Source organism: Paralichthys olivaceus, chromosome 23 (assembly GCF_024713975.1).
Source record: "Paralichthys olivaceus isolate ysfri-2021 chromosome 23, ASM2471397v2, whole genome shotgun sequence".
Classification (NCBI taxonomy): domain Eukaryota; kingdom Metazoa; phylum Chordata; class Actinopteri; order Pleuronectiformes; family Paralichthyidae; genus Paralichthys; species Paralichthys olivaceus.
Genome location: NC_091115.1, coordinates 10,409,455 through 10,423,135, shown reverse-complemented (window position 1 = coordinate 10,423,135; position 13,681 = coordinate 10,409,455). Strand labels below are relative to the sequence as shown.

The 13,681-nt window shown below is 40.4% G+C and overlaps 1 protein-coding gene across 17 annotated transcripts in view; it reads right to left on the bottom strand.

The window, feature by feature from the left end:
• Nucleotides 1-284: 284 nt before the first annotated feature.
• cald1a (caldesmon 1a) overlaps nt 285-13,681 on the bottom strand; it is a 53,528-nt gene continuing 40,131 nt past the window's right edge. For 6 of the 17 annotated variants that reach the window (XM_069519666.1, XM_069519668.1, XM_069519671.1 and 3 more), the window contains 8 exons: nt 13,107-13,244; nt 9,075-9,118; nt 8,819-8,897; nt 7,793-7,933; nt 7,523-7,618; nt 6,073-6,141; nt 3,871-3,907; nt 285-2,008 (listed from right to left, as the gene is read on the bottom strand). In XM_069519666.1, coding sequence (XP_069375767.1) covers nt 1,995-2,008; nt 3,871-3,907; nt 6,073-6,141; nt 7,523-7,618; nt 7,793-7,933; nt 8,819-8,897; nt 9,075-9,118; nt 13,107-13,244 — 618 coding nt within the window. In that variant the 3' untranslated portion in view covers nt 285-1,994. Of the gene's footprint in view, nt 2,009-3,870; nt 3,908-5,762; nt 5,815-6,072; nt 6,142-7,522; nt 7,619-7,792; nt 7,934-8,818; nt 8,898-9,074; nt 9,119-13,106; nt 13,245-13,681 lie in introns of all 17 variants that reach the window. The other 11 variants (XR_011240124.1, XR_011240125.1, XR_011240127.1 and 8 more) reach the window with 3 other exon arrangements.

Sequence of the window (13,681 nt, the reverse complement as noted above, 5' to 3'; positions counted from 1 at the left end):
TTCGTGAACGGGACTTGAGCCAAATTAAAAAGCAAAATCACATCAATATATTTTGCTTAGAGATGGATTTAATTTGTTATTTAATGCTATAAAACAGGGTTAAACATCATGATTGACGGTCATGGGTGCACGATGGCGGCGTTCGTATCCCAAATATTTTGGCTTGGTTTCTGGATAGTGGGAGGAAGTGGCGATGTGTCATCCATTTTCTATACAGTCTAAGGTAAACACAGTGTATAATGGGTTCTGTGTGTAGAGAAGACATATCTTGAAACGGAACAATGTGGAATACCTCAATGTCTTTATTGCTGTTGTTGAGTAAAAGGGTACAATGTTTAAAACATCCATCCAGTTGGAAACTGCCCACTTGTATGACATTGGGAGTGTTCAGAGAGACTACAGATAGTGTGTTTTGCATAGGCTTAGCACTACACAACAACAGAGTGTCTGGTTAAACATGGAAATAAAAGAATTAAAAAAACATAAAATGGACACAAGGTTGTAGAAAAAGAACAATACGGCGTTATGAAACCACTGTACTAAAAAAAAAAAACATAAATGTCACATTAAGTCACGCTTTAAAATATTTTGGTCAAGCTCCCCTGCTCTTTTCAGGAGCCATGGAATGTGATTGTCAGACTTTTGAGCAGTAACATGGATCAATTTAATGCCCGGGTAAACCACTCATACACTCGTCAAAGCTTCTGCCGCATAACAATTGAAAGGGAACACGCTGCTGTAAGACCACGCAAGTGAAAAATAAACATGAAAACCAGTCTTAGTATCGTACTGAGTTGCTTGGAGGCTTTTATGTACTGTACCTCAGCTGTCATTGCAATCATAAGGCCAGAAGAGTTACATAGTGGTAAATATCCTTGTACTGTACTAGTGTCTTGCTAAATGCTTAGGCACTATAAATTTACTTAGTATGCCCTCAATTAGAAAATGAATGCTGAGCAGAAAGTGTGCACAGACTAGAGGCAAAAAAGTAAAAAAAGTTAAAGGTAGATTAAAAAAAAAGTGGTTTGCCAATTCCCCACATTATAAAACCTACATCTTTCAAGCAGAGACAGCAGCTCGAGCATCTGCTTTTCAAGAGAGGAATGTCTGAAGATTTTTAAAGTGATCAAACAGGTACAAAAGCTACAAAAACAGCGAGAAATAGAAAAGAACAAAACACATTAAAACATAAATAAAATGACACAAAGGATAATAAGAGTCATAATGGCCTTCTGAATATTCAACACTCCTATCACCTCCAAAGTGAATTGCCTGTTGGTGAATAGTTTCTGGATACAAAAAAAGCAAACAATACCTTTTGTTTTTGAGTATAAAGATGTTATATACGATACAGTATGATAGGTCATATTCAAAACATCACATGTGCTAACATATATTACTCAGACCATTGCTGCACTATTGGTAAGACAAAATAAAAAGTGAAATCAGCTAAATTCTATAAGTGCTTATATTTCTATCCTGAACTGGTGAACGTTGAATAAAATAGCAATGTGTGAAGCTTTTGCTTTAAATATAAATAAAAAAAGAGAGATGGAAAATGATCTGTATGAGGGAGAGAACTGATTTCACCCATCTCTTCTGAATGTGGAAACGTTTATCTCATCTATTCTGTCTCTTATCAGAACTGTTGGCGTGGAGTACAAAACAAGATAAATCTAAATTTAATTAGTTTTCCTTCTTCCTGGCTGGATTGTATAAAGTAATTAGTAACAGTAATTACAAATGTCCAAATTTCACAGCATTTTGTTTCTTTTAGAAAGCAAAAAAAAATCTTTGTGCAAAGGCACTATTTGTTGCAACCGTACAAAAATAAGATCTTGTTTCAGTACAGTGCTTGGACAGCATCTCTCCTGTCCCTCCGTTCTCTTGGGGTCCCCTCTTGGTCGTGTGGTCATTATTTGGTTCTTAAGACAAAGTCAAAGGAAGCGTCTTGGATTGTCATGGTCCCCAGCGTCAGTGGCTTCTTCAAGACATTAGTGCCCCATCCCTGGAAAGAGACACAAATCAGGTCTATCAGCAGCTGGACTAAGTCTGCAGACAGGTGTGGGCTAATGACAAGGACCCGCAGACACAAAGGGTCAAAGCAAGAGGCAGACGCCACAGTGAAGGGCTGGAGTCATGCAGTTAACTGCCGTCTACATGCAGTTTATAGGATATCTGATGCTGGCTCCAAGGAAACTTTGACTGTACACAAGGACTCAAAACTCTTGTGAAATAGTATCTTTCCACAAGTCATATATCAATAAATGTGCTGCTTTAACATGTTTGTTGGTTGCAGCTCTTAAGATTATTATCGCATTAACATGCCTGTATTTAAAAGTGGGGCTTTCCAGGCTTTCAGGCTGCAGCAGTGCTCCTGCAAGAGATTGATGAAATGGCAGCAGAACCCACAAATAGATATATCTCTTCTAAGAACTATGACCTGTTCCAAATCCACAGTCTAAAAGTGCGTCACACCACCTGAAGTAGTTTGTCTCCTGATCCAGCAGAGGGCGATCACTATCAGCTTGACCTATTTTGCATAACCTCTTGACCTATAAATAAAGTGATCCTGTATTAATGATATAATATTGTGCAGAGTAACACCACTCCACATCCCTTGAAAGTTATCATTCTAAGTTTAGTCGAATCAGTGAGGGGTTCGATTTCCACCTACACCCAACTTGTGAACATTTGTGGAGGCTCTCTATCACAGCCGAGCATGTGGAGAGTGTGTCTCTGCTAACTTGCATGTGGTCCAGGTGAGGTGTCACATGTCTGTAAGGTCCTGCAGCCAACCACTGGCAAGAAGCACACAATCTACAAAGCCTCTTGTCTTCCTCTGAGTCAGACTGTGATGCTGCACTAATCTCCAACATACCAGCTATTAATGTGACAAACTGTCCTGGCAGGAGCACCGGCTCTGCAGTCGAGAGAGGCAGGGCTGCGGTCTGAGCAGCACAAGAGGATGTGCACATGAGTGGAAGAGCTGCAAGGTTTGAGTGGCGATGAGATGGCTGTTGAGCGGCTTTACAGAGGTGAAACCGGTGTGTGTGTGTGTGTGTGTGCGATCCTGTGCGCTGAACAAGCAACACATTACGCAGATGTGTGCGAAATTACTGAAGGCCAAAACATCTCTCTCTCGCTCTCTCCTGCACACTGGTGTGGGGGCAAACCGAGGCGGGGGCTGATTTTTAAAATAGCAAGCAAGTGGTATCCTAAAATGCTGCGGAGCAAAAGGCCAAACAGCAACATGTAAACGACACAGGGGCGGATATGACAAGGCCAGTTATTGGTTTGTGGACACATGGCTTTGTATAAAACAAACAGCCGGTAACAACCTTCAAACTGGACCTTTACTTGTCTGGGCTTCACTGAGATGGTTTCTTTTATCGTCAGACACTAAAACATTTAGTTTTTTTTGTTTGGAATGCTAGCTGTGGTGCTTTCCTGTTTTATTATGAAACTCACCTCTTGTCTTGTTTCAAGCTACTTCTCTCCCTGATCCCCTGTGTCACCTATGTCTTGTTGACTCCTCTTTAGTTTTGCCTGTTTATCTTGACACATTTGAGATCAGTGTTCCAGCTCTCTGTTAGAACATGTGTGACCTCTGATCCTCCTTGTGCTTTTTGCCTTTTTGATTTCTCTCTTGAGATACCCTGTCTCCGGGTCTTCATTCTGAGTCCTTTCCCTCAGACCAGTGGGATCACGTGAGCCTCTTTGTTGACACTGTGGAGCCACAAGTTCACCCGACAACTGAGGCGTGCACGCTTACATGCCTGCCCACCCATTTGTATGGTAGCTTGCACACAAATTCACAAGCTCTGCAGTTACGAGCCGATGCTCTTCTGGTGCCTTATAAAAACTCACCGTTGGCGACTGATTTGGTCTCCCCTCTGCCTGCCACCTGCAACACACAAAGACAGGAAGTAATAAAGCAGCAAAGATATATTTAGCCAGACAAAACATACCTGCTAAGCTGTCAGTCAAAGCAGCGAGTGATCGAACATTTCCACCTATGCAGACTCTCCAACTCATCCAGATTCCAATCACAGATCGTCATCCTGCTCTCTTCCCTTCCCTGACATCACAGCATAGCACGGTTAGCTAATGACAAGGTTTCTAACCGCTACCTTTCCTGTTCAGGGCCCTTTTTACGTCAGTGCAGACCACGGCCTGGTGCCCTCCAACCCCGCTGCTCACTGCAGCGGACCACAGCCCCTGGTCTACTCAGCAGCTGTTGGCTGAATCGGAGTAGGGAGGAAAGTTTATTTAAGAAAAAACGTGGGTAGGTAAGATTTCCTTCGTCATGCTCTATTTTACAATGCAGAGTTTCACTTCTATCGAGGGGCTCTTGCTCCTTTGTTTCCTCTGTATACAGAAATTAAGATAAAGAATGTATGACTGGTTTAAAGAGGTGAGGTGATGACAGTGATTCAAAACTGTCAAACTCCCTTTGCAAACTCAGCACGGAGCCTGACTTGTAAAGAGCGCTGTAAACATCAGGGCAATAAAAAGTCAAGTGAAGCTGGACAGAGAGCAGTGATTTGTGTCAGAGGAAGGAGCAGTGATGTGATACAGCCATTTGTGAGAAGCACTCAGCCCGCTGTGGGTCATCAGGCGCACTGTTTAATATTATGATGGCAGAATTTATACTGAACTGTAATCTTCTGGATTTTGTTGAGTCTGCTATAACAAGTTATGGGTGTTAATTGAGCCAAGAACATAAATTGAGCCAACAAAATGAAAATGGCTTCACTCTGGCTCTGTTGATCAGTTCACTCTGTTCTTTTTATTAGACAGTCAGAAAAGGTTGTGATTTTGGTGTTTGAAAAGCTGTGAGAGTCAATAACTTCAATATAACTGATTTGTTTAATTTTGTAAAAAATTAGGCTAAAGAATTCTGGATACAGGTGCTGCCATCTTGTGCTGTTGACGTCATGTGACTGCACAGTAGTGATTTTGAAATGCATTCGTCAATATTTCATTGAGGATTGAAACACTTACATATCTATTATCATAGAGCTCAACAGTGTGGTTCTGGAAGTAAAAATCCCATTAACTTTCTGAAAACAGATTTGGATTATCAGCCCTAATATTCTAACCCTCTGAGTTTTCTTACCACAAGCTACAAGATTGAGAAACAATTTCATATGCTTCTATAGAAGACAAGTCTGTATGATATCAACTGCCTTTTAAGAAAAACTGTTCTACTCCTGATGTCAAAGAAAAGTACTACACTACCCACAATTCTCAGGTGTAGTAGCGATGTCTCTGATTGGTGGAGCTTGCTGTTACCGTGTAAACAGTTAACACAACCCCAAGACTCTCAACACTAATGTTACGCTATCACACTATGTTACCATACTACACACTGCATTAAACATTATACACATAGAACAAAGACACAAACTACAATATACTGCAACACTATTATAAACAAGGTTAAATCTAAGCAGTGCGATGGAAGTCATTCGAAAGGGATCATTTGCAATGGTTTCTGGGATGTGTAGTTCCTTCAGTCTTAAATGGCTTATAACACTAAAGCATCAATGGAGAAAATGAACAGGAAATGTACTTCCAGAACCAGGGCTGTTCTAAAAGTGGGCGGTCACTGTTTGGCTCTATTATGATTACATATACTTTATTAGATAAGCAGTAGTGTCCAGCCACAGCAGAACAGGGCAGAACAGTGTGACAGCAGAGAGTGAGGTCACTGTGATAAGATACTCTGAAGAAACATAGATCAAATACAACTTTACCTCTTCAGGCTTATTCCAGATTTAATGTTGAGGTCAACTAGCTATGAGAGTTCTTTCAAACAAAAGCAAACATGAGCAAATGTTACTCCCATCACTGCCGCACCACGGTCAAAATTCTGAGATCATTCAAATAATTAAATGTTATTTTTTAATATTACATAATTTCTTTAGCAAAGTGTTGTCTTGTGAAAAAACATAGAAAATCATTCCTAGCCCACAAACAAACAAATAGAAACTACAGACATGTCATTCCAAAGGAACAGTCCCACTTTATCATGACAGTGGATGGTTTAAAATGAATAGTAACTACCTTGGTTGGAGAGGCACCTTTATTTTCCCATAGACTCCTCTTGTTGGTGACATCAACAGGCTTCAGGTCCTGTGAGAGGGAGACAGAAAGCCATCATATCAGCGAGATGAAACCTGAGATGTGCAGGGAAGCAATCACAGAGCCTGAGGCGTGAGAGCAAAGGTTGACAGACACTATCACTTGTTGGACTCTCTTTTGTAAATATTTGTATTCCTGATGTGCCGCATGGAAAGCTCTCTTATAAATATTTATGTGAATTACAGTGAAGCACTTGGATATGGAGCTTTATACGTGAGCATGAGCGGGAAAAACGTGCTCTCTGGTGACTTAGTAGAGTTTATGTAAAATTTCAGATAAAATCCTTAAGTGTCATTATTTACGAGAATTGATGCCTGATTTAAAACAACCAAATGCTCTTTATGTGGGTATGTTGACAGATCTGCTGTTTTGATTAGGAGCCACTAGGTGGTGCCAGACAGATAATGCCTCTCTAACATACACAAGGACAATCTCACCAGCTTCCACTGCATCCTTTGAAAATGATTGTAAAAGACGTTCTGCCAAGAAGAGGACCAGCATCGTCATATAATAATACTGCAGCTTCTCATGAGGGTGAGCTGTGTTTGTTTGAATCAATGCAGCAGGATCACTGTCACAGTAAATTACTGAAATAACTCATTCTTAATACAAACATGCTTATAAGTGAGCATTTAAAAGGTACGTTTATGAATGTGTCAAGTTCTGTCTTGTGTCCTCCACGTGGACACAGCACATAAAGCTACTAATTCCAATTATCATCACATTCTGATTTAATTATTGCTAAAACCAGATTAGTGCCTTTTTCATCACAATAGCTGCTTTCATGCACTGAACTCCAGAGGACGTGTATGTGTGAATGCAAATATTCAAGTGTAGTTACTATAGCAATTACTGTATATCAATATGGACTGCATGACCTAAAGTGAAGCAAAACGTATTGATCTCCCCCTGGTGGCTGGCTGAAGTATAGGTCATAACCCCTAACTCCTACATATTATTGGATGGAACATGGAGCAAAACAAAAAGTCCACGTACACGTCAAATAAATCTTTCTCAAAGATGGTTTCTGATCATTTTAGGTTGTTCTTATCACCATGATGTTTGAGTTTCTGGTCATTTTAAAATGATTTAGTTATTTGATGGTAATGAAAATGACAGCTGAGACTTGTAATTTGCCAGCTGGGTGTATCTGCAGGATCTCAATACCAGAGCTCCACTTCCTAATCACTACTGTGCAGACACTGGTTCCACATGACGTCAACAGCACAACACGGCAGCGGCCGTATCCAGAATTCTTTGGCCTCATTCTTTAACAGTGAGAGGAAGTGGAGCTGCGTTGAGCAGTTTATATACAGTCATTGTACAGTTCTTGTTAGCAGTAGCTGCCATGGTTGCTACAGCGACAACCTACCGCTGGCCTTCCTCCTGATGTTTTGCCGCTCTCCGGGGTTTTATTCAGCCAGTCGTTGATGCGGCCCGCCACGCCTGTCTTCATCACAGCTGCTTCCTGTTTAGACAGAGTCAAAGGTCAGCTAAGTGTGGTCGTCATCAGCAACAGGGCCGAGCAGGAAGTGCCAATGAATTGGTCTCTTTCCTCCCTCTCTCTTTGCTCCAGTCAAACACACACACATACACACACACAAAGTTTCATCAACCTCCCTCCACCCACCCCGACTTTTACCTTGAACACGTTCCCGCCGCCCCCGGGCGAGCCGAACACGTTGCCTTTCTCCCACATGCTCTTGATGTTTCGTATGCTGTCGGTGACCATGGGCAGATCCACTGCTCCAGAGCGAGGGGATCGAGACTCCTTGTTCTCTCTCTGCAGAGACAAGGTGGTGGGTTTAAACTGGTGAACAGCAGGGAGATAATCATGCTGGAGACGACTTAGTATGAGGGAGACACATGACGTGCCAGTTCTGACTGACTGCTCTGTTATCAGTTTAAATAGGACACAGGCTGGGTACGTGTGGGCTTATTTTAGGCCCAGAATGACTTTTCACATATCCACACTGGAATCCCACAGCATAAGGAAATTCAATAATTATCCATCACATTCAGATGTTGAGACATTTGTGTGCTCAAATCTGATCTCAAATTATTCTTTATGCTGTTTGCAATGTGACACATGATGCTGACATCACATTCAGATAGAGTTTCTGGGTTTCACTTCCTGTTTGATGCCCATAGCAGCAAAGAATGGAAGATATGGAGAATAAGTGGAGATGATCAGGCCCAGGATCATTTCATTAAGTGCTTAAATTTAAAATTTTAATATAATTCATTTCTATCAGATTTCTTTCAGGACCGCCCTGATATATTTTTGCAATTATTCCTAATAACATCATAAAAAAATAATTTAAGTAAACTTGGATCAGATGAATTGCTGGATGGATGAATTACTAAATTAACCAATTAAAAAGGTAAAAGGTCCAAAAATGAATGCTTGTTGTATATATTTTCTATCTGCTTCTTGGTGCACAATGTATTTGTCATTTTGTACATTAATATGTTTTTTATAAATTGCATTTTATAAAGAGGCGCATATAAAGTTTTAACTGATGGTTTTCTTCTTGCTGGTGTTGCATGTGTTTTCCTGGGAGATGTCTTTTTATATTGCTGATGTTTGACACACCGTGGTGTTGTGTAACCCCAGATGGGTTCAGACAAAATTTTATTTTTTTTAAAAAGTGGAATCGATGCGAACCTGAGCAGCTGAGGTGTACTGCTCCAGCCTGTTGTCTATCTTGGACACCACAGGAGAATGAGCCGCCTTCACTGTGCTGCTGGGCAAAAGCAAACAGTTGGAATACAGTACATAAAAAATAGACCATTTTGAATATTGTTTACCAATAAGTCTTTAGTTCCTTGACAGCTGACACTCAAATGGGAATGAAATGTTTAGCTCTGGGCTTCACGCTCACTTACTGAGACACAACATGATGCTTCAGTTTTGCTTTTACCTTTTCTGTGCAGACTTGTTCAGGAACTCTGCCCTCTCTCCGATCTGCAGAGAAGGGTTGGAAAGCCTCTGGGTTATAAATATGGCAGTGATGTTCCACCCATGCATACATCACTGCAACACAATATTATTCCTTCACTCTTCAGCAACCTCAAAACAAATGTTAAACCAAACCCTTCTTTTGATTTCAATGTCTCTATTGTTTCTTTATTGTTTGTATGAGGAGTTTCATTTGTGACTGAAGTTCATGGGTCGATATGAAGACACACACATGGTTCTGTTCTAAATAATTACAGGTCCTTTCAACATTCATAACTTACACTAAATAGTATTTAGCCCTGTTGTCAAAAATAATTGAACTATGACAGATCGTATTAGTTTAATAGTGGATATTACATTTTGTCTCATTTCTTCATAAGCTCAATAAGTTGTATCAGGATCACACAGTGCAACTAATTGTTCCTTCTGAGCACACACACACACACAATCACACACACACACACACACACAGAGCATGTTTTTTCGCTGTCTTTGGACTGTGGGAATGTCAGAGGATTGTTTATGATTCAGGACAACATATGCGTTCCTAAGACGCAAAAAAAACTTTAAACAGACAAAAGAAGAAACGGCCGAAAAAGCTCTCTCCCCTCTCTCCCTGTGAAAAAAAAGGACCTTGCGCTCGGCTGCTACCGACTGTGGGAGTTCCCAAAATACTCTCCGACAGGAAATTCCCCATTCTCCGATGCATTTTAAAGAGCTGTAGCCATCCGAATGCAGTTACAGTAATCCTGTTAACCATAATCACGTCTCTGCATCCCCGCAGTCTGTCCTATATTCTGTCTCTCCGTCCTTCTCCACCACAGAACACTGTACTTTATCTGTAGTGTGGAGCAGGGTTATGCTGGTTTACTGCTGATAACATAAAGGCGAGCTCCTGGGACTGTGTGTTCCTCTGGGCAGTGATTGCTGATAGCAAGGGCATAATTCTCCCTGTTTTAGTATAACAAGTACCATAATGTGGCAGATGTCAGGTAAAAAACACAACAGCAAAAGGCAACCAGGAAAACAAATACATGTTTGACATGATATAAAACTGACTGGGCATGAAATTCTCTCAGCACATAAATCTGATTTATGTGACAAAAATGGAAAAGCAGGTCTATCTGCAGCTCTGTTGTTTTTATATGGCCCTAGCAACATATATAAGATAGATATGAATCCCTCTCTGTGCATTATTTTTACATTATGAGTCTCAGGATGTTCCATATCGTCTGCTGTGAGAATGAAAACATATTAAAGCTGCACTAACCAACAGTTTTATAGTAACAATGGGTCTGATCAGTATGTGCAGTTTGAAACGTCTTACTCATAGTGATGAACTGCTAGAATCGTATAACCCAAATGTTTATTTCACCTCAGCACTATTGATCACTATGGTTTTGGTTTTACAGGCTGTAACTTCAATGTTCTGCTTCAGTTTCACTGCTTTCAACAACTTCTGTTTGTTGAAGCAACAGGGCCAACTGTACATGACTTGCCCAGCACCAAACTGCAGACAGACACAGTTAAATATGAGCTGGTAAACACAGTGGAGCATTTAGAAGCAAGAGGTGGGAGTGTTTTTGTAGGAGTTGGTGGAAGCTAAACAAAGCTAAAAGGGTGAATGTTTGACCCAGATTTGCTTGTTGGTCACAAGGGCCACTCCAAATGACAGCTAATGTTGCTCTGTGTCAGATTGATATCTAAATAAGCCCCTGTTTGCTAACATGTTTGTACATTTAAAAAGGTGATATTGGACCCATGAGTCTTAAATCATTATTGTATTATCACTCAGTACCATAGACTGTGTGTACAGATGGATGACAACAGCCCTTCAAAAGTGAAGCCAAGGCATCTCCACTGCCCTCTCCATTTTAGCAGATAGAACATGGAACAAACTAAACAAAAAGTACTCTTCAAATATTTATTTCTCAAGGATGATTTCAGTCATTGTATGGAGTTCTTATCACACTGATCTATGTCCAAGTGCCAATTTTTCCACTAAGTGTGTTTTTATTAGTCATTTGATGCCATGTAATGGGATGAAAGGTCACGTTTGAAAGCTGAGACTAACTCCCAGATATTTTGGCATAACTTCTGATTATTGTGGAGGAGTGGAGACATACCATCTTTACAGTTTATGCTCAGTGCTGATGGGTAGGACTGCACCCATGTTGGAACCTTCATTTGAATCTAAACTATACATCTTCATTTGTGTTTCATGATGCTATTACGGTTACATTATCTGTCTACAGGCAGACAGACAGATGGACGTATAAACACCTTCCAAAACCACCTATGTGGTAGTTTCTGCTACAGTAGCTGTCTCAAAGACCCTGTTATGTGATCACACACACACACACAGACACACAGACACACACACAGTAGAAAACAATACCAGTGATGCTATTGCAGCTGGTAATAAATTCAAAGTTGGAAGATACAACACATAACCCAACTGTATTATGTAAAGATAATACAGCCTTGTTACACCACAAAACAAAAATGTATCACACTGCAAAGCAAATATTCATATGCACAGTAGTGTGTAGTGAATGAACTATGCAACAGACAGTTGCATCCACACACACACACACACACACACACACACACACACACACACACACACCTGTACCTACAGTGAACATGATGACAAAGTAAAGCTGCGTCTGGGAGGCAATTACAGTTGAACAACATTAATTTCAAAACTGGCCACAAACAAACAAAGCACTTGATTCTGGTATGATCAGATCTCATTCACCCTTTGAGCTGAGCTCTGAAATCTGAAATCTCACTCCTAACTGTCACTAATTAGATTTTCTACACGAGCAGAAAATCCCCCTTGATTTTCAGTATGTGGGATTTGGCACTGGAAACATTTATCCACACTTGAGCTTATTAAATGTTCCCTCGCATATGAAAAGCATTTATCTTTGGACGAGCTTGGGAGGGACATGCCCCGGGTTGTTTCCGTTGGGTTCGTTTTTCTATGTATTTCTTGTGACAAACAGGTTAACAAGTCAGCAAAATTTTAAAGTCAACAGCCATATTTACCAGCAGCTGACTTACACATATTTCTCTCTGTTCATTGAGGTTCTTTTGAATTATGAACGCTCCTTCATCTCAGTCAGATAACACTTCATGCAAAGAGGTAAAAGAGGTGAGAGGGGCAGTTGCGGGTCATCCAGAACTTAATCCCTCCAAATATTTTGAATGTTTAGCTGGAGCTTTGCTGCACTGCCAGATGAGTCGGATTTGGAGAACTATTATATTGGCCGGCATGCAAATACAGCACAGGAAGATAAATACAAATACAGAAACACATCTAAAAAATGTTTTAGAATTACAATTGTAAGAGTATCACAGGAATTATACTTTGTATTTTTAAAGTTTGGATGGTGAACCTTTTAACATTAGCAGATCTTCCCTGCTTTTTTAATAAGACTGCCAAAGCTACCTGTGACAGCATTGTGCTATTGCTCATTCTTTAACACTTTCTCTTGAAACATTGAAAGTAAAACACACTATGTGTAAGGATATCAACAAAGCAGACAAACAGGGTTATTCTAAAATTGAATATCAGCAAGATCAATGCTGTTCTTCTGTTTACATGTGTTTCAATCAACAGGAGAGGAATTGGGACCTGGCTTCAGTTTTTTACCACTAAAGCAAATATGTAGCCATCAAGAACATTTTAAAGACCCATTTTACAAGATTGTAATTTCAAAATTCAGCTATCTTTATTCCAGAGCTAATGTTAGCCACATTAGAGCAGCTAGCTGCAGCTGATACAGTGTTCCAGCTGTAGTTGTTTATTCAGGTGGCATAACTGACATAACTGTGTGAAATCGAGAATTTCCAGTAGAAGATCTGCTGCCATGATCATTATAAACTGCACATGTGCTGTGCCACAGAAGGAAAATGGTTAGATGGCAAATAAAAACTGGTTGGACACTCGTTGGTGGAGGTCAGAGGTTAAAAATTAGGCACTGACCTTCAGGGAGGAGCCTCGGGGGCTGACACACTTAAATGGTTTATCCTCGCCGTCCACAGTGTCCTCCACCTTCTGTCTCTTCTCAGCTGCCTCTGCTCTCCTCCTTTCAATCTCCTCTTTCATCTTCCTCTTCTCCTCCTGGGAGAGAAAGATGTGTTTACAGACTGAGGTTCAGCAGATGCGCTTCCGAGCAAAACATTCAAAAGAAGTTAGTAGCAATGCTTGAAATCCTCGTCATTTGTCACAAGGTTGCTGGATATATGTTGTTTCTTTCTGGTTATTTAATTGGAGCATATGCAGGTGGTGCTCTGCCCTTTGCCTGTTCTGCCCATAGTCTGTATAAAGATGGACAATCTGACAGCTCCCTAAAATAGGTGCCAAAATTTCTTGATCGCCACCTTGGGCTGGCTGTAGTATAAGTCATAAATTCAGCATCATCTATGTTAGCAGATAGGACATGAACCAAACAAAAAAGTCAAAGTAAATCAAATACATTTTCCTTGAAAATGGTTTCTTTTATTTAATCACACTGATGTACGCCCAATTATTTGTTTTCCACTAAGTTTGGTTTTAAT